This window comes from Chiloscyllium plagiosum, chromosome 17, assembly GCF_004010195.1.
Source record: "Chiloscyllium plagiosum isolate BGI_BamShark_2017 chromosome 17, ASM401019v2, whole genome shotgun sequence".
Taxonomy (NCBI): domain Eukaryota; kingdom Metazoa; phylum Chordata; class Chondrichthyes; order Orectolobiformes; family Hemiscylliidae; genus Chiloscyllium; species Chiloscyllium plagiosum.
This window is the reverse complement of record NC_057726.1, coordinates 33259189-33280853: the sequence shown is the minus strand read 5'-3', so window position 1 is coordinate 33280853 and position 21665 is coordinate 33259189. Positions and strand designations below refer to the sequence as shown.

The following is a 21665-nucleotide window of genomic DNA, read 5'->3' as shown; positions in this document are numbered from 1 at the left end:
CCAAGATGTCTGGGTTTATCTACTTGAAGCAGCTTTTTAAAGTTTTTAAAAATAACATTTGTACAAAGAAAAGGGCATGGCCAGTTGTCCCAGCTCAGCTGTTCCCTGTTTTTAGCAGTCTGGCCGTTTAGAGCTGCTGGTCAGTTTAAGCTGGGAAATCCAAAGAAACAGTTACAGTGGAAGGAGGTTCCATGCTAAATCTCTCTACCCTCTCTCTCTCCTGTAAGAATCATTATCTGATTTTTCCTTTTTGCCAAGGGGGAGGGTTTATGGGGACTGTTGCATGCATTTGGAATAGCAGCATTAAGTTGGGATAGTCTGTTGGGTTTTCAGATAGGTTAGGTTATTCTGATCTCTTTTGTTTGTGTTTCATTTTGTGCACTGTAAATAAATTGTTTTGTTTAAAACAGAGGTATTTTGACCAACTGTATCACTCCTGCTTAAAAGAGCTAGAAAAGTTAGGGTCTAGGTTCCTTCTTGAAATGTTTTGAGGGGGTCTGGCTTGGTCCATAACACTGGATATGACATGTAGTCTAAAATTTGGCTGTGTACCAACAACAATTTTCATTTACATACTACCTTTAGTGGTGCAAATCATTCCAAGGCAGACTACAGTACAAATTACAGAAATAGTAGTCCAAAATGCAAGTTTTGAGATGCATCTTAAAAAAAGAGAGGGGGGGCCAGGGTGGTTGGAAGGAAATTTCAAAGCAGAGGGCCCGAGCAGCTGAAGGTTGTAGATCACCATTATGAAAGTATAGCTCTAGTTTGATCAAATTAACCAACATGCTATAGGAAAAATTACCATTTAAAGGTAATAACTTAAAGCCTAAACCAGTATGAGGAACAGCCATGTCGTCAGAAACCAGAATAGAAGGTCACAGCTACAAGCACACAAGATAACATAACACAACACTCCAAATGGGCAAGTGATTAGGAAAAAGAAATACACACTTCAGACAGGTAGGTAATCAGACCAATAAGTAGCTTGACCAAATAATCCATAGATTTATACAGCAAAAAGCACATGACCAGAGACATTTACAGGGTTACGAAAGAAGTATCTGATCGTATAAAAGAGGAAGGAGTTAGCATAGCAATAGCAAGAACCTTGGAGCAACATTTGCTAGAAGGTTGAGTCTGTGTCAGGGATTCAGAGAAGACAGCAGGAACCTAGGAATAAGTCTCCACCATGGACCCATAAGTTAGGGGCCTAGAGAATAGTAGTCGTCTCTGGACCACCTCTGCTTTTCACTGGTTGTATTCTGTCCAAGTAGCAAGGCTAGCACATTTGTGATTTCACTTTGTGCAAAGAAAGATCAGTAAAAATCACAACAAAGGAAAGATCATTGATAAAGTTATTAAGCCAGAATTAAAAAGCACATATCTTGGGAGGTTGGAGAGCTGTAGGAGACAACAGAAATGAGAAATGCAAGGCAACAAAAAAAAATTTGAAACATACAGCAGAATGTTAAAATCAAGGCACTATATAAGCTAATGTATGCCAGTTAGCACAGCAATGATGGGTCCACTGAATGGAACAACAAAAACATATGCCTACACAATCAGTACACAGAGTTGGTTTTGCTGATCTAATATGTCAATTCTCACTTTTATTGACTAATAATAATAGCTACATTATATACAACATTGTCTTCAAAATATTAACAGGAAAAGACAGGGTAAATAAACTATTTCCACTGGTTGTATTATTCTAGAATTTTTTTTTCATCGGATGTGGCTGTCACTGGCTAGGCCAGCATTTACTGCCCAAGAAATATTGAGAGGGCAATTAAGAGTCAACCACATCACTGTGGATCTGGAATCACACGTATGTCAGAGCAAGTAAGAATAACAGTTTCCTTCTCTCAAGTACATTAATGAACCAGATGGGTTTTTCTAACAATTTTGACATCAGTTTCATGGCCATTATTACACTCTTTATCCCAGCTTTGTTCACTGAATTCAAATTCCACAATCTGCCATGACAGGATTCGAATCCACATCCCCAGATAAATTATGGGGTCTCCGGATTAATAATCTGGCAATAATACCACTAGGCCATTGCCTCCACCAACTAGAGGGACATGGTCGAGCCCAATTCTCAGACTATTCAGGAGAGATGTTAAGAAGCAACTCTACACTCAAAAGGGCAGTAGATATTTGGAACTCACTTTCACAGATGGAGGTGGATGCTGGATCAGTTGTTAATTTTAAATCCTAGATAAATGAATTTTTGTTAAGCAAAGGTATTAAGTGATATGGGCTCAATGCAGGTATATGAAGTTTAGCCACAAGTCAGTCATGATCTCACTGAATAACAGAATATGCTCAACGGGTTGAATGGGCAGAAGTGGATACTGCAGATGCTGGAGATTAGAGTCAAGATTAGAGTGGTGCTGGAAAAGCACAGCAGGTCAGGCAGCCTTTCCCGATAAAGGGCTTTTGTCCGAAATGTCAGTTTTCCTGCTCCTCAAATGCTGCCTGACCTGCTGTGCTTTTCCAGTGCCACTCTAATCTTGACTCAAGGGGTTGAATGGCCTACTACTGCTCGTATGTTTCTATAATTATTTGCAGATCAGAAATTCATCTCTTGATACGAACCAGGTGTTATTTTACAACAATCAACATGGGTTTCATGGTCATCATTAGGCTAGCTTTCACCATCTGCTATACTGAGATTCAATTTCCTAACCCCAGAACATTAACTTGGGCACTAGACAGTCCAGTAACATTACTCTTAATGTAAGTAACACAAAAAACCTAATTCAGCAACAAACTATACAGCAAAGCAACAAGCTAGTCTGTGGCTATTGTAGAGTGTTTGCTTGACAAAAATGGAATGAACACGCAAAAAGGCTGTATTGCATTTTAGGCCTTCACCCCATCGAATCTGCTTTGTTCAGTTTGACCATGGTTGATCTGATAATCCTCCACTATCCTGTCTTATCTGATAACTTTCAATTCTTTTACAGATTAAAAATGTGTCTATCTCAGGTTTGAACATACTTAACGACATAACCTTGACAGCCTTCTATGGTAAAGAATTCCATAGATTCATCACTCTCAGACAAAGTTCTCATCTCTACCTAAATTCTCTGGATTGCCTCCAATGTTATCGTTCTAAGGATAAGGGGATTAAAACTGCTCTCAATATTCCAGGTTTGGTCTGTCTAGCCTCTTGCATAGTCTTAGCAAGAACTCGCTTTTTTTTAAATCCTCCATCTCTTTGAAATAGAAGCCAACATTCTATTTGCAATCCATATTAATCGCTGAACATGGATGCTAACTTTTTGAAATTCATGCACTAGGAACTCCAAATCCCTCTGTGCCACAGCTTTTGGAAATCTTCCCTTATTTAAATAATATTCAGCTCTTTTATTCTTTCTGCCAAATCACATAACCTTACATCTTCCCACATTATATTCTAAGGTTTTGCCCATTCGCTTCACTTTTCTACATTCTTCTCCCAGCACGGATCCTTGCAGCATCAAACTAGTTAATGGTTGCCTTCCAGTAAATGCTCCCTTTATCCAACTCTGTCTTCTATTAGTTAGCAAGTCCTCTATCTGTCTTAATATACTACCCACACATTTAGCTTATTAAGTATCTTATGTGCAGTAACAAATCGAAAGCCTTTTGGAAATTCAAATATATTACAATACTGCTTCCCCCTTATCTGCTCAAAAGATTGCAATAAATGTGTCAGGCATGATTTCTTCTTCATGAAGCCACACTGATTACATTATGTACCCTGTGTTTCTAAATGCAATCTCTATTCCATCCTTTATAATTTTCCAAATAAAAGATGTTAAGCTATCTGGTCTTTAGCTACTAATTTTGTCAGTTTTCTTTTTTTTGAATGGGGTGTTAACTTTAGCAGTTTGACAAACCTCTGGGACTTTTCCAGAAGCTAAGGATTCTTGAAAGATTGCTGTCAGTGGAATCCCTCCCATTCCTTAGCCCCATGATTATTTAGTATTTTTAGAATGCTATTATTTAGTACTTTTGGAATGCTATTAGTACTTTCTCGTTCGACCATATAGTTAATTTTCATTCTCTTTTACTTTATTTGGTTGTCATTTGTTAGATTTCAAAATTTTACCAGTCATCTGGTTGACCACTAATATTTATCAAATTGAAAGAAAATGCATACAATGTGGCATTGTCCTTAACTTCTCTGGTTAGCAATGGTCAGTTTATGTACTTCCTAGAATCCTTTTTCCTCACTGCCATATATCTTTATTGCAAGTCACGAACTATACTTTTTTTAAAAAAGTCTGCATTGTTCCTCTACTTTTTGCTACTAAATCTCTTCTCCAGTCCAATCCAGCTAGCTCTGCCCTCAGTCCTTTGCAATGATCTTTATTTAAGTTTAGCACAGTTGTTTCTGAGTAAAGTTTCTCACTCTCAAATCAAAGACATACTAGTACTATATTATGGTCTCTGTTCTACAGAAGATCTCTTATTTTAAGATCACTTATTACTGCCTCATTACGCATTACCAGATCCAAAAAAGTCCAATCCTTAGTTAGATTCATAACATAATGTTCTAGAAAAATATCCCAAATATGCTGTATGAATTCTACCTCCTGGCTACCTCTGCCAATTTGATTTTCCCAATCTACATGAGAATTAAAGTCACCATAAATAATGTACTACCTTTTACATGTCTTCATTGTCCCCCAATTTATTCTCTGTCCTACAGAAAACCAGTGTTAGGGGGTCTATAGAGACTACTGTCACCAATGTCTTCTTCCCCTTGTTATTTCTTACCTCCATTAATATGGATTCCACATCATCTGATCCAAGATCATTTATTGCTAACAAACTAATTCCATCTCATACTAACAAAGCCATTCCATCCTGTCTGTACTTTCAAAGATCACATGAATAATTGTATCCCAGCTTTGAGCTCCTTATAATCAGAACGGTATAATGTGTATAAGATCATATGCATCATTAGCCTCCATTTGTTAATTCATTTATTTTCTTTTGAATATTGTGCATATTCAAATAAAGAACCATTACTTTTGCCTTTTCACTTTTTCTTGCCTGCCCCTCTATCTGATGCTGACTTTTTTTTTAAAAAATGCTTATAATGTTTTATCCCTTCCTGTCTCACATTGGATATAATTATTAAATTAGTTACCCTTCAATGACACCACATCCTTTTACTTTGTAAGCCTACATTTCCTGAGGACCGAGCACCTCTGCCCACCCCACCCCAGCTCTTTTATCAAAATGTAATACCTCACCAACCCCTGAATTAGTATTAATGTTATTCATTTGACATAGCTCATCTAACCAGACAAAATTTATTGAACTTTACGCAAATGGAGAAAAAGAGTAGGAACTAAAGCAAATATTACATAATATCCTCAAATATTACAAATGCCTTTCAAAAAAAAAGTGACTTTCTGTGCGGCTATTTTCAAAAACATTTTAAATATTAACTAGTATGTATTAATGGCAAGACCTACACTTATTGATGAATCATTTGCTATTTTACATCCGTATTGTTACCCTTCACATACTTCGGAGAGTATCCAGGAAATCAAGAATAATCAATCAGGAGCAATAATTTATTCCTGTTTGTTTCCAGCAGATGCCTACAACAGGCACCGGCTAATTGGGGCTGGCGGGCTTGTTGCTTTTTGGTATGCTGTATATACTTCAGTGTATTCCTAGGTATTCAATCGTATCATCTGGCCTACATTTCACTATGCACATTTACGCTGCCATACCAGCGATGTGATTGACTCTTAAATACCTTCATAAAGCCTGGCAAGCCACTTGTGTATCTACCTACTATGATGTCAGAGGAAAAGATAATGTGAAACCAACCAAGGCATAAGAAATGACAATGGCACACAGCCCTGTTCCTGAAACTCTGGCCTTGCAAAGCTCTCTTTAGCAACATTTGGTATCAAAATTGGAAGAACTGTCCTATAGGCTAGTCAAATGAGTCATTCTCAGAGTCAGAGCAGAAAACAAACCCTTCAGTCCAACCAGTCCATGTTGACCATAATTCCAAACTAAACTAGTCCACCTGCCTGCCCATATCTCCCAAAAATTTCTTATTCATGTCCTTACCTAAAGTTCTTTTAAAAGTTATAACTGTACCTACATCCACCACTTCCTTTAGCTGTTCATTCCACACATGAACCGTTCTGTGTAAAAAAAAAAATACTGTCCCCAATGTCTTTTTAAAATCTCTCCTCTCACCTCAAAAATATGGCCCCTTGTCTTGAAATCCCCAATCCTAAGGAAAAGACAACTGCCATTGACCTTATCTACACCCCTCATGATTTTATAAGTCTCTAAAAGGTCACCCCTCAACCTTCTACGCTCCAGTGAAAGAAGTCCCAACCTATCCAGTCTCTTCTTATAATTCAAACCCTCCTTTCTCAGCAACAACCTGGTAAATGTTTTCTGAATCCTCTCCAACTTAATAATATCCTTCCTGTAACAGGGTGACCAGAACTGGAGACAGTACTCCAGAAGAGGCCTCACCAACGTTCTGTACAACCTCAACATGATGTCCCAATTCCTCGAAGGTCAGAGCAATGAAAGCAAGTGTGTTAAACACTTTCATTAACACCATGTATACATATGACTCAAACTTCAAAAGAATTACGTACCTGAACCCCTAGGTCCTTCTGTTCTACAACACTACCCAAGACCCACTTTTAATTGTCTAAGCCCAGCCCTTTTACCAAAATGTAATATCTCACATTTATTCAAATTAAACTATTTTGTATATAAAGTAAATTATACCATCATCACTATCAGAAGTGGCAGCAGAGTGGTATACAGTCAGGAAGCAATTGCCCTGAAAGTCCTCAAGCTTTATTCTGGGCCCCATGAAGTCCCAGTGTATCAGGTCAAACAAACTTCTTGTTGATTACCACTGATCACAACCAAGAGCATCCCCATCCACTTGGCTGATGAATCAATTCTTCTCTACATTCAGCACCAAATGGAAAACACAGTAATGAAAACAAAGAAGGTATTTTCAGTTGAAGGTCCATCACCAAGACCATGACTGATCGGGTTCCAGACTAGGACAATGGCAGGTCGCAAAGGAACCTAGGACAATGACAGGTTGCAGAGGTACAAATGTATTGGCTTTGTCCTTGCCAATCTACCAGTGGCAGATGTTTATGATCACAAAATAGGATGACGACCTCACTGCCCTAGTGGAGACAAAGTCTTGTCTTTGCATCAGGGATATTCTCCATTGATGGGCCGAAGAGCCTGTTCTGTGCTGTATTGTTCTATGTTCTAACTAGAAACAAGAGGCTTGGAGTAGGGAGCAAATCCACAGAGGTCTTGAAGGAGTACATAAAATTGAGGGGAAACCTTAAGATAGCACTTAGACTAGCAAAGATGGAACATGAAAAAAAAACATTGGTAGGTAAAATTACAGAGAATCCAAGTATATTAAGGCAAAGAGGATAATCAGGGTAAGAGCAGAGGCCATTAAGGACCAAGGTGTAATCAATGTGTGCAGCTGGAGGACATTGGTAATGAATACTTCACTTCTGTCTTCACCTGGGAGAAGGAAGCTGTAGGTACAGAATTTAGGAAGAGGGACTGTGAGATTCTTTAGCAGATTTACATAGGGACTGAGGAGGTAGGGGAGATGTTGGCATGCTTAAAAGTGGACAAAATCCTAGGTCCAGATGGGCTGGATTAAGCTGCTGTGCAAGGTGAGGGAGCAAACAATAGGGGTTATGACACAAATGTTTAACTTCTTTTTACCCACAGGGAAGGTGCCAGAGAACTGGAGGACAGCTGTATGGTTTTACTTTTTCAAGAAGGGTAGTAGGAAAAAAAACACCCAATTACAAACCACGTCAGTGGTTGAAACAAATGGAGGAATTTCTGAAGAGGATATTTATTTCAACTTGGAGGGGCATGGCTTGATCAGCGATAGTCAGTATGGTTTTGTTAGAGGGAGATCAGGACTAACAAACCTGATTGAAATTTTCAGGTGTTCGGTTGTTAAGGGTTGTGTAGTTGATGCAGTTTACATGGAATTCACAAAAGCCTTGACAAGGTCCCACAAGGGAGATTGATAAGATAGTAAAAAAAACGTGATCCACAGTAACTTGGCAAGATTTTTCCAAAATCGGCTTAGTGGTAGGAGACTGTTTTGTGTTGTAAGAGGCCAGTGTTTGGTGTGCCATGGGGATCAATACTGGGTCTCTTGTTTAGTGATGTATACAAAGGATATAGATGAGAATATGTGTTGAAGGGTGGAGATGATAAGTTAGTTTGCAGAGGACAAAAATCGGATAGTGCTAGAGAAGACCTTAGCTTACAGAAAGATATTGGGCTTGTCAGATCACAAAGTAGGAGGACAGGTTAATAGGGTGATTAAGAAAGCATCCATGATACTTACCTTTATAAATTGTGGAATAGATTATAAAAGCATGAGGTTATGTTGGAGCTGTACAAAACTTTGATTAGGTCACAGCTGGATTTCTGGGGGGTTGCCGTGCATAGTGGAGATTCACCAGGATGTTGCCTGGGTCGGAGAATTTTAGCTATGAAGGCAGCTTGATAGGCAGCTAGATAGGCCGGGTTGTTTTATTTAGAACATAGAAGGCTAAAGGGGGATCTCATTGAGGTGCACAAATTAGGTGGGACATAGACAAAGTGGATCAAAAGCACCAGTTTCCCTTAGTTGAAGGGTTCACAACTAGGGGCATAATTTTAAAACGCGAAGAGCAAGAGGGTTATAGGGGATTTGAGGAAGATTTTTTTTCACCTAGAGGATGGTAGCAAGGGATTTGACGCAGGAAACCTCACAACCTTCAAAATGTACATGGATAAGCATTCGAAACATCATAACATTCAGGTGCTAAAAAGTAAGATTAGTGTAAATAGGTAGGTGCACACTTAATAAAAAAGAAGGGCCTTTTCTGTGCTGTATGACTCTCAATCTGGAGTTTCATCTTTAGGACGTGCATGTAGCTGCTGGAGTGTACTGTAATTTCATCCAATCATCAGCAATCATCTGAAATGGTGGGTAACAACATTTCTTCTCCTCTAGCTACATGAACTAAAACAGTCAGCAATTCTGTATCAAAATACAGGGTATTTCCCAGACTAGTCCAGCAGATTTGCCTAAGACTTTGTAGAAACTCTTCCTTAACAATTCCCTTTCCTACTGGAAGTATCAGGATGTCAGTGTTCTGTGAAAGCACTTTTTTCACAGCCATTACATTTCAAAATGTGAGTATGCTGACTCGTAATTGTGTCAAGTACCCAAAAGATTAATAACCATCTTCATTCGTATTGAAGAAATATTTTCACTTGTTTTGATTTAAAAGTTGCAATCTGTGACTTATCTCAACTTGATCCTGAGGAAGAAGTCATGCCTTTTGGGTTTGAGTAAATATGTACTTAGTTGGTAGGAAGCTAAATGTCAGTATCCCTGCCTGTCACCTGCAAGACAGAGGATCACATTGCTGACATGGAATGGCTGATTTCTGTTATTGGCTGCTTCTAAAAGCACACATAAGAATGTTTGGCTTCAAGTCTCACCTCTCCGAGAGGCATGTCATGACATATCTGAACAGGTTATTAGCAAAATAGGTTAAATTTTTTTAAAAAACTAAAAAACAAATTGCTCATGGGATTTTGGCACTGCTGCCCTTCCCAATTGCTCTGGAACTGAATAAATTCATGTTGGGATTTGAACGTATGACCACAGAACTTTAGAAATTTCCTAGAGCAATATATATTTATTCACGGTCCTTAAAAGATCCTAGGCTTTCACAGTTGCATAATTGTAGGGAGACTTCATGTCCAGAGGGCCATCCTTTAATGAAAGGTCAAGTTATTTAGTTCATATTCTCTAGATTTAAGATTAAGAAGTGACATTATTGAAGCACACAGAATTCTCTGACTGACACAGAAACTGTTTTCTTGGAGAATTTAGAAGGCAGGGGTTGAATGATGGGAGAAACAGCCTATAGATAAAAGTAACTTATAGTTTAGGACTGAAGTTAGGACAGCATTTTCGCTTAAAAGACTGCAAATATTTGGAATTTCCTACCCCAGAGAGTTGTGGATATTCTATCATTGAATTTATCAAAGGCTGAAAAGTGGAACTGAAGCAGAAGATCAGCTATTATTAAATGCAGAGAAGGGTGAAAAGGTTCTATGGGCTACTCCAGAACCTTTTTTTATAAGCAAGTACTTGATAAAAAAAAGACAGGTTTTATGGACCCCCTTAAAAGGAAGAAAATAAAGTACAGAGGCAAAGAGGAAATTTATGAACTTAGCCATAGACAACCGAGGTCAGTTAACATTGGCTGCTAATAATAAAGGTGCAAAAGCACAGATGTGCAAGAAGCCAGAACTGGAAGAATACAGCTCTCAGAGTTGAAAGGCTTGAGAAGATGACAGAAAGGATGAAGAGGTGAGGACATGAAAAATTTGAAACAGGGAGAGAATTTTAAAAGTAAAGAACAGACCCAATGTAAGACAGTGAGCACAGTGTAATGGGTGAGCAGGACTTGTTACAATTTAGGTTTACAGATAGCAGTTCAATGTTACAGAGGGGCAGGTGGACATTAGTAATAATCAAGTCTAAATGTAACAAACAAATGGATGAGAGTTTAAGCTACCAATGAGCTGAGATGAAGCAGAGTCAAGAGACATTACAAAAATGGAAATTGGCTGTAGATGGCGTTGGTGATTGAGGATACAAGATCAAAAAGTCAACTTAGGGTTGTGAATGATCTGGTTCAGGTTCAAAACAGAATTTGTGCAGGGACTGAAGACAATATCCCAGGTCTTCTTATTATTTAATGTAATGACATTACCTATCTTCCAATACTGGATGACAGAGCCTTGAAGTTATTACTTAAAACATTATCCAAAAAAGAGGCAGCATATGTACAAGAAAGAACGATTTCAAAACCAAGCCCTTGTGGAACTCCAGAAGTAACCGCACATCATAGAAAAGACTTTAAGTGATTTTCTTGCTACAGTTGCCTCAAATTGGAATGGCATCAGGTGAGGGAAATTTCACCTGACTGGATAGTGGAAGAGAGGTGTTAGAGAAGTTGCTGTTATTAGTTTTGTGAAAAGCTGCAGACATCCTAAGAAGATGCTTTTTGTGAAATTCAGCTTTTCAAATTAAATTTCCTGCTTCTCCAGTCTGCGAGAAATGAAAATCTCCCAATTGAGATCTTGGAGAAGATTTGTAGTTCAGGTTGTGGATCAGGTTCAGGATTTGCTCGCTGAGCTTCACAGAGGGTCACTGATGACATTACCTTGTATAGTGACGAAATGTCTGAAAACAAACACACCATCTCAGTAAGCAAACCGACAACCTGACCTCCCATTTATGCTCAAGGTACGATTAAGCTATGGGACAGAAATAAAATGGAAGAGCTATAAAATGGGTGGATGAGGCACAAATGGGTTAGCAGAACAAACATATTCAATTTTTAACATGAATAAGAGCTGATACCAAAGCTAAGATTAAAAAGCATTGAGGCAAGTGGCCAAACAAGACAGTGAAGGAAGTCTCCAGTATGGTCTCAGTACAAAAATATGAAAACCTCCTCGTGGAAAGGTTGCATCAGTATATTTAAAATGTTTGAGTTACCATCATTGACCAGTAGCTAAGCCAACTGCTTGCCAACTCAAACTTAGAGCCTACGGATATGACAACACAGATGAAGTTATTGTATCAGCGATATGCTGGGTGGAAATTAAAGTGGCAAGTTTGGAGTTGGCACGGAAATAATCAGGGAAAGAAGAATGATTTGTAGTGCCTTTCAGTGATAAAGACCATGGAAGCCAAGTTGTGACATCATGGTTGAAGAGATGGCCTGCTTGATTCTGGTTTCTCCAGATATTTTTTCTTATACCAAACACAAAGCAAGTTCCAACAGGCTAGTCTAGGTGTTTTTCAGGTGAAATGAAAGCTGCATGAATGCAAACTAATCAAAAATTAGTGCCTCCAAATTTACACTTTGGATTTACAACATTCAGCCCAGCCCACTTCAAAAGACAATTAATATTAATCACTCCAAGTATTTCCATAATAGATTAAATTTCTGAATAAACAGGTTTATACAATAGGTCATGCACAGCAGCAATAGCAAGTTGGTAATTCCAGCTGTATTGAACGAATTCACAAAAGGGTTAAACACAGAAAAAATGTCAAGTCACTCTGAATGGCCTCCTTTATAGCACTTTCAAGTAAATAAAAGTTTGATGTGCTTTGGGAGAGAATAGCTGTCTGATCCTAACAGTTAGAGTTTCTCAGAATTGCATGATCATCCTACTTATGGTGTTTTGCCTGACTGGTTTTATTCAAATACATTTCATATAATGACAAAAAGCATAGGAAAGTAAACATACAATATAAAAGTTAAACATTAATTTCAGCGTTCTGCTTGAAACTATTATAAAAATGAAAAATCTACGTACATAGATAGGAACAATAAACAATGGACAAAATTATTCATTACAGATATAGGACAAGTTGATGGGACAATGGTGAGTCAGCCGAGAAGGCACAGATAATTGTAGAGAGAGAGAGCGCGAGAGAGAGAGAGCGCGCGAGAGAGAGCGCGCGAGAGAGAGCGCGCGAGAGAGAGAGAGCGAGAGAGAGAGAGCGAGAGAGAGAGAGCGAGACGAGTTGCAATTGTTGAGGATAACAGGCTTTTGAACCATAAATATAGGAAAGACAATATAAATGTACAATAACTCTGTAAAAAATGGCATTTAAAACTTTTCCAGTTTGCCATATACAATGAAAGTGTGACATTGCCAGCATAGAAAGAATTGAGACTTACCTCCAGAACAAGTTCTGTGACACTGGGGAAGGTTATATACATAGTCATCATGTCTTTTATAGTATCAAGCTTCTAACAAACTTTGACCTGATGCTTCTTTCTCCTCAAGGTATTTTCTCAATGGTATGAATGACCGTTTTTCTTTGAATAGGAGACTGCATAAATGACTCTCTCTTAGGAGTTCTATATGAAGTGGGTTCCCAACTCTTAACATTAAACATCACATTCATCGAATCATACAGCACAGAAGAGACCCTGCATTTGATTAATTACATTAACTAAATTCATTAAAATTGAAATTCTTTCATTCTTTAATTCTGTTATATGTTTTGGGATAAATTGTTTTAACTTGTGTAATTTGCAACATATTTGGAAAAAAAAATGAATCAAACTAGATTAAACAGAAAATTGGAAACCCGATACATTCAAAAGCATTGTTGTGCAAACATAGGAAGCATTTGTTCTGCACTCAATAATTTGTAGACTACAATCATTATAAAACCTGAGTGTATTAAATGACAGATCCAAAACCGAGGTAAAATTTCAGCAAGTTACAACTTACTTCTTGAATGCTTGCTGGAAGGCCGTTTTTGGGAGGATTCATCACAGGAATGTGTTGATGTCTGTAATGCATTCTCCAAACAGTGTACGCTGCTTTCTACTTTGTACATTACCTTTTCAAAAATAAATATTGTTTCCTTAATAGTTGAAGAACATTTCATAATCTCACAAATAATAATGCAAATCTCGCAAATAATAAGGAAAGCTTTTGACAAAAATGAATCACTCATAATTTATATTTCAAGTTTTCTCAAGCTGAAGATCGTCAACTGTGATAAAAATTCTCAAGATTTGAGCATTTAGGATCTCTATCATTAGTTAACTGGCATGTTAAGTTTTAACTGATAGATGAGACATTCGGAGATTGAATTCATTAAATCTATGCAGAGTTCATTGACTTTACTAGGGAAGCAGTTAGGGAACCATAATTGCCTTCAGCACCTTGCATGGCTTTAAAAAAGCCAAATGCCTACATTCCAACTAACAATCCAAGGATCTTAATCAGTATGTAAACGTTGAGCGAAACATGGCCTGGCTTGGCTTCATTATCAAATAACAAAGCAAAACTCACTCTCTCGGATGATAAAGAATTATCACAATAACAGATGGCTAACAAAGCTCTTGAAAACTTACTTTTAGCATTAGCTATCATCATACTGAGGAGGGGAGATGATGCAGCATTTAATTTAATGTACAATGAATTATTACTGTTTTCAGGTACTGGTAAAATTAATAGGATGAAATTCAGTCTTTGGCTGGCAGGTAAAGACAAAGGTATGTAATGACAAGAAAAGATCTTTCAACACAAACACTGTATTTCACCCTGATTCTATTATTACAATCCCCACTGACCAATGACTTTAAACAATATTAGAATTCTCAGAGATTAACTCAAATGGTCACACAAGATTTCACAGTTAATATGTTCACCGTAACAAACCAACATCAACATCAAGTAAACATTAATTAGTATGCAAATAACACTGTAAACAATGGAAAAGATATTGCGCGCATTCCCCCAGCCCAACTTAACTTCCTAACACAATAAATAACCCATCAGCACATTTATAAATTGAACTGTAATCTGTCCAGAATTGTAATCTATACAGAATGCATTCCAAAAATTACATCCAGCTTCCAACAGGCTTGCATGCCCCCAATGTTCCGTGTCCATCAAACGCCACTTCCATTAGTCTACTGAGAATCCCCAAATTGACTTCCAGCAGCAAGGCCCATTCATGCTAAGACAAATTTTCCATGGTGGGAGGCAGCACAAGAACAGGAATAGGCTATTCAGTCGCTCAAGGAGAAAGTGAGGACTACAGATGCTGGAGATCAGAGCAGTGAGAGGGGTGCTGGAAAAGCACAGCAGGTCAGGCAGCATCCAAGGAGCAGGAGAATCGACGTTTCAGGCAAGAGCCCTTCATCTGTATATCTATCGCAGCAAAGGCAGTTGGCCTTTCCTTTGTACATAAGTTGGCACTTGGGTTTTAAAAGAACATTTCCCCCAGACTCCAAGACAAGTGGCTTATGACATGGTAGAACTCATAGCAGATTACATACTCAATTTTCTCTTGAAACAGCTAGTTTAAAACACATCCCTCATAATATCGAGCAGTCATAACAATAGCTTTCATTGTTTTAAGCACCAAGCTAGATCCTTGCATTGAATTTGATTTGATTCACCTTTTCAAGCTATAACACAGTCATTGCTTCCTTCTAAACTTATCCACACAGAGGACACCAGGGCAAAAATTGAAACATAAATCCATAATTTACTTTCAAAAAGTTCATTTAGAAATAAAATTAGCATACTGATAACAGTAAAAGAAATGTTAAAGTTTATCTTTTCTTGCCCCATTCTTCAAAAGCCACCGTAGGCATTTCAGCCCCTTCAGACTTGAAAAGTTATGGGGAGCAGGCATGAAAATGTAATTGAGGCTAAGATAAGATAAGCTATGACCTAATAAGTGGCATGGCAGGCTCGAGGGCCTGAATTACCAATTCCTGCTCCTAGTTCTAATGTTCTTATTTCATTTTATGAGATAGATTTTCATAGCAATTGATTACAAAAGCATTTTATTTTCTCAGAATGTTGTTTTAAATAGTAGAATTTACAAAATTTAAAGAATGGAGAGGGAAATGTTAAATTTTAATATTTCTTCTACTATTATCAGCATGCTAATTTAACTAATTAAAAATCTGTCTATCTTCTTTGAGAAAGTGACCATACAGGTGGATGAAGGTAAAGCCGTTGATGTGGTGTACATGGATCTCAATAAGGCATTTGATAAGTTTCCCCACGGTGGGCATTGCACAAAATACGGAGGCATGGGATTGAGGGTGATTTAGCGGTTTGGATCAGGAATTGGCTCGCTGAAAGAAGAGAGTGGTGATTGATGGAAAATATTCATCCTTGAGTTCAGTTACTAGTGGTGTACCACAAGGATCTGTTTTGGAGCCACTGCTGTTTGTCATTTTTATAAACGACCTGAATGAGGGCATAGAAGGATACTAAGGTTGATAGTTGTGGATGGTGACAAAAGGATGTTGTAGGTTACAGAGGGATATAGATAAACTGCTGAGCTGGGCTGAGAGGTGACAAATGGAGTTTAATGTGGAAAAGTGTGAAGTGATTCACTCTGGAAGGAGTAACAGAAATGCAGAGTACTGGACTAATAGTAAGATTTTTGGTAGTGTAGATGAGCAAAGAGATCTCAGATCTCAGTGTCATAGATTCTTGAAAGTTGCCAGCCATGTTGATAGGGTTGTTAAAAAGGCATACGGTGTGTTAGGTTTTATTGGTAGAGAGGTTGAGTTTCAGAACCATGGAGGTCATGCTGCAGCTGTACAAAGCTCTGGTGCTTGGAGTATTGCGTACAGTTCTGATCATTGCATTATAGGAAGGATGTGGAAGCTTTGGAAAAGAATCAGAGGAGATTTACTAGGATGTTGCCTGGTATGGATGGAAGGTCTTACGAAGAAAGGCTGAGGGACTTGAGGCTGTTTTTGTGAAGAGTGTAGAAGGTTGAGAGGTGACTTAATTGAGACGCAAGTTAATCAGAGGGTTAGATAGGTTGGACAGTGATAGCCTTTTTGCCCAGGTGGCAATGGCAAGCATGAGAGGACATAGCTTTAAATTGAGGGGCGTTAGATAAAGGACAGATGTCAGAGAAGTTTCTTTACTCAGAGAGTAGTAGGGGCGTGGAATGCACTGCCTGCAACAGTAGTAGATCACCAAATTTAAATCCATTTAAATGGTCATTGGATAGACAAGAATAGAATAGTGTAGGTTAGATGGGCTTCAGATTGGTTTCACACGTTGGCGCAACATCAGGGGCCAAAGGGCCTGTACTGCGCTGTAATGTTCTATGCTCTCTAAGATTTTCTCACTATCTCAGCATCCACCACACTCTGAGGGCGTGTAATTCCATAGATTCGATAGAAGCAATTTCTCTTTGGTTTTTAATGTTTCCTGTTTTAAATCAATTTCCCAAAATTATGATCTCTTGTTCGAAATTGCCGAATGAGGAAACATCCTTTCTATGCCTACTTTATGAATCCCCTTTAGCATCTTATTATATGTCAACTAGATTTTCAAAAATGTAGGTGAAAATGTATTTTAACAGATTCCAGGATTTTATTTATACAAACATACAGTGTGGCTTAAATCAAAAGCACAGCAGAGTTCTGGAAATACGTACGTTTTTCAAAACAGACTCTCCTTCTTGATACTTTTTTCTACCCCTTTTAACAAATCCTCTATATAGCTGGTCATCTTTTGTCTATGCCACAACTTTCAACGCTACAATGTCTGACTCTGGCCCAGGAAAGAGAAGTTCAATTGCAACTGAGTGACAATATACAAAACTTAGTACTCACCCATGATGAAAGAAACTGTTCTGAATTATGCATATTTGTTCGGCAGATTGTTGGTAGCCAAAGCTCATTATTAATTATTCCTCACCAACAGTAAAATTTATGAATCGGATGAACAAAGATAAAAGTAAGCGTTGCGTAGATTTTTTTTTTGTTTTGTGACATCTCAAATTGTTACGTACCTGATGAAAAATCCTAGCCCCACACTCTATGTTACAGACAAATAAAAACACTATTTTGTAACATGGAGGAGATGGGCAATGCAAATGTGAATTTCTCACATTATTTAGGGCTATCACTGAAGAAATCAGATTTCATTTGCATCAACAATCTACTTCAGACCAAGTTATAAAAATCTGAAAGTGGCCTATCATTGTAACTGTTCTGGATACACATTTGCTCACTGAGCTGAAAGGTTCATTTTCAGATGCTTCGTCACCATACTAGGTAACATCAGTGAGCCTCTGGTGAAGCAATGGTGTCATGCCTCCTTTCTATTCACGTGTTTAGGTTTCCTTGGGTTGGTGATGTCATTTCTTGGTCTTTTTCTCAGAGGGTGATAGATGGGATCCAAATCGATGTGCTTGTTGGTAGAGTTCAGGTTGGAATGTCATGCTTCTAGGAATTCTTGTGTATGTCTCTGTTTGGCTTGTCCTTGGATGCATGTGTTGTGCCCGCCAAAGTAGTGTCCTTCCTTATCTGTATGTAAGGATAATAGTGATAGTGGATCATGTCTTTTTGTGGCTAGTTGATATTCATGTATCCTGGGCTAGTTTTCTGCCTTTTGGCACAGTTCTTGCAAGGTATTTTGTAAATGACGCTTGTTTTGCTTGCCTTTTTACTTAAAAGACCCTATACAGACAACAAGCAAAACAAGCATCATTTACAAAATACCTTGCGAGAACTGTAACAAACATTACATTGGACAAACCGGCAGAAAACCAGCCACCAGGAGACATGAACATCAACTAGCCACAAAACGACATAACCCTCTCACAATGGTATCCTTACATACAGATAAGGAAGGACACCCCTTTGACTGAGACAACACATCCATCCTAGGACAAGCCAAACAGGCATGCGTGAGAATTTCTAGAAGCATGGCATTCCAACCGGAACTATATCAACAAACACATCGATTTAGATCCCAACTATCATCTTTGAGAAAAAGAACAGGAAATGACATCACCTTCCCCAAGGAAACCTAAACACACAAATAGAAAGCAGACCATAACACCAGTGCTTCACCAGAGGTTCACTGAAGATGTTACCTAGCATGGTGATGAAATGTATGAAAATGACCCTTCCAGCTTAGTGAGCAAACTTACATCGAGAACCTCAACCTGAGCTACAAATTTTCTCCAAACTCACTAACTGTAACTTTACTTAGGAAAATGTCAGTAAATACATCACTAACGTAGTAGTATTAGACAAACCAATGGGGCTAAAGGTAGATAAGGCCCCTGGCTCTGGGGACTTATGTCCTGGAATCCTAAAAGTAGCAGCTACAAAGATTGTGGATGCATTGGTTGGAACTTCCCAAAAATCCTTGGATTCTGGAGAAGTACCAGAGATTTAGAAAGCTATCAATGTGACACCCCTATTCAAAATAGAAGCGAGGCAAAAATTGGGTAACTATAGTCCGATTAGCCTAACATCTATTGTTGGAAACAATTTGGAACCAATTATTATGGAATGGCTTCATGAAAGGGAAGTCATGTTGGACTAATTTATTACAGTTCTGAGAGGAAATCTCAACCAGAGTGGATGCATGCAAAGTAATAGATGTGTAGTATTTGGACTTCTAGAAGGCATCGACAAAGTATCTCACAAAAGGTTAAGTCATAAGATAACAGTCCATGGTATTAGAGGTAGTGCATGACATGGATAGAGAACTAGCTAAAGGGCAGGAAACAATGAGTGCAGATAAGGAGCTATTTTTCAGATTGACAACTTGTAACCCAGTTTGTTTCCACAGGAATCAGTGCTGGGACTGCAATTATCTACAATATATATTAATGACTTGAAGGAAGGAAATGAATGCACAGTAGCTAAATTCCCAGACAACACAAAAATAGATGGAAAGACAAATTGCGAGGGGGATACAAACAGTTTACAGAAATATTGAAGTAACTGGGCAAAAGTTGGCAAATAGAGTATAATGTAGGAAAATGCAAAATTGTTCATTTTGAAAGGGAGAACAAAAGAAGAATATTATTTAAATGACGAAAAACTGCAGAAATAGGAAACACAAGGGGGCTTGAGAAGAATGACAGGTGATCTCATTGAAACAAATTAAATTCTTATGGGGCTTGATAGTTTAACTATTAAGAGGACGATTCCCCTTTTAGGAGAGTCTCAGTCCAGAGGGCATTACTCACAGAAAAAAGGGGTGCCAATTTAATCCTGAAATGAGGGGAATTTCTTCTCGCAGAAGGTTAAGACTCTTTCGAACTCCTTGTTATCGAGGGAAGAATCCTGGTGTATAGATGAGTGTACAGATAAGAGATAGATTCTAGATAGTAGGGCAATCAAAGGTTATGGGGAAAAGGCAAGAACTTGGACATGATGTATGTTGGTAGAGGCTGATCTTAGTGAATGACTGAATGGACTTGAGGGGCCAAATGGCCTACTCCTATTTCGAATGGTCTTAAACATTTGACACGAAATAAACAATAACTAAATAAACAGGAGGCTATACTAACTGGAACCAGCATTTATCTGTCATCTCATCTTTAAAAGAGAAATGCTTACTGAAATGAGAATCAACTAAAAATGTACATCGAGCAATGGTGTGATTGCTGAGTGATGATATGCTACATTGAAAAGATAAGTTTTAAAAAGAGATTTAAAACATTGGTGGAAATTAGTTAGAATGGGGTCAGTGAAGGAGTTGCGAGAGAAGCTCCATGGGATTGTCCCAAGGAATCTACAAGTTTGCTATATATTATTTCACAAAAAAGAATGGAAAGAGCATTGTGCAGAAAACCAGAAGGCCAAAAGCCAGCTAAAGTGGCTGCCAAAAACATGAAAGTATTTGAAGCTGAGGATGAAAAACCTCAAATTCACCAAAATGGGGAACAGATAAGAAATCAGCAAACAGCACAAAATGAAGGCTTGGAAAAGAGCAGCTAAGTCTGGATTAGTTGAAGTTTAAGGAGAACAGTAGGTTGGCAAGGATATTAAAGAAAGCAAGTATTGAAGAGACAATAGCAACAAGGTTTTATTACAGCAATGGGTTTAAAGCTCTGGTTAGGATCACATCAAGACTTTGCACAAACTGGTTCAGCCTCAGGCTCATAGCCAAGAAAGCCAATGAAGTCACTAAGAAGAAAGCAATTTTTAGTTAGGGCAGTAAATTAATCTTATATTCCGTCAGAGAATATCAAGAAACAGAATGTGGGTCTATAAAAGCATAGGTAAATAGATTTGAGTATACTCATATATACGACAACTCACTGAGGTCTCGATGAATCTCAGGAACATCATTCATCATGTAACCAAGGGAGAAGAGGGAGCCAACAGATCACTGAGGAAATAAAGGTGACTATCTCGTTGTGCAATTGCTTACCTTGGGAAATTAAGAATGGAATTCTATACAAGAGCAATCTATTGGGCCAGGCAACAAAGGCAAAGAAGGATGTGTCTAATAGTGTGAAACAACCATTGACACCTAAGAAAATGACAACAATAATTGATAAATTGTGATTACATTCAGAAGGTATTCCTTTGGAACATAACTCAGGGTGGTAATGTTGCTGCAGGGTTATCTAATGAATTCAGAGTGTTCATCAAGAATTGAAAAGCAACAGATTCAAGGGCCTTAGATGAGAAATAAAATTTAGAGATGGTGAAACAAATTGTGAGGAAGGGGTCAAGGATAGTTATTTTGAAAGGAAGCTAATGACAATGTCAATGAGCATGACACAGAAAAGTTAATTGAATGCCAGGTTTTAGTTGTATATAAAAAATTAAGAGAAAATGGATCTCATGGAAGAGATGAGCTCTGACAGAAAAAGATTGCAGCATTTTGAAGATGGAGAGGAAAGGAAGACTAGGGTTGGTCAGCAGCATAAAGACGACGAGAAAAGGTAGGGGTGCTCTAAACAATGCTTTTAATATCAAAGACAAATAAATCCATGAATCATTGATTTGTTGTTGGAAATGAAAGTACTAGATATAAAAATGTTCTTTTTGTCTAACACTGGATTACTGTGAAAATGACAAATCATAGTCAACTAATATCGACAATCCAAAGAACCTTCGTTTGAATAATTAAGTCTAGAGAATTGGAAAGCAAGGATTATCAAGTCCTCAGATGACTGGACAAGTAATTGTAGTACGAGTTACAGTTGACAGTAATCAGTTTACAATATTTTAGTGAAACATGTC

The 21665-nt window shown here is 38.0% G+C and overlaps 1 protein-coding gene across 1 annotated transcript in view; it reads right to left on the bottom strand.

Annotated features, from left to right (window-relative positions):
• Positions 1-21665, bottom strand: part of zcchc14 (zinc finger, CCHC domain containing 14) — a 117347-nt gene that overhangs the window by 85320 nt on the left and 10362 nt on the right. Inside the window, exon 2 of the mRNA XM_043706822.1 lies at positions 13396-13507. Within this exon, the coding sequence (XP_043562757.1) occupies positions 13396-13507 (112 nt within the window). The remainder of the gene's footprint in view (positions 1-13395; positions 13508-21665) is intronic.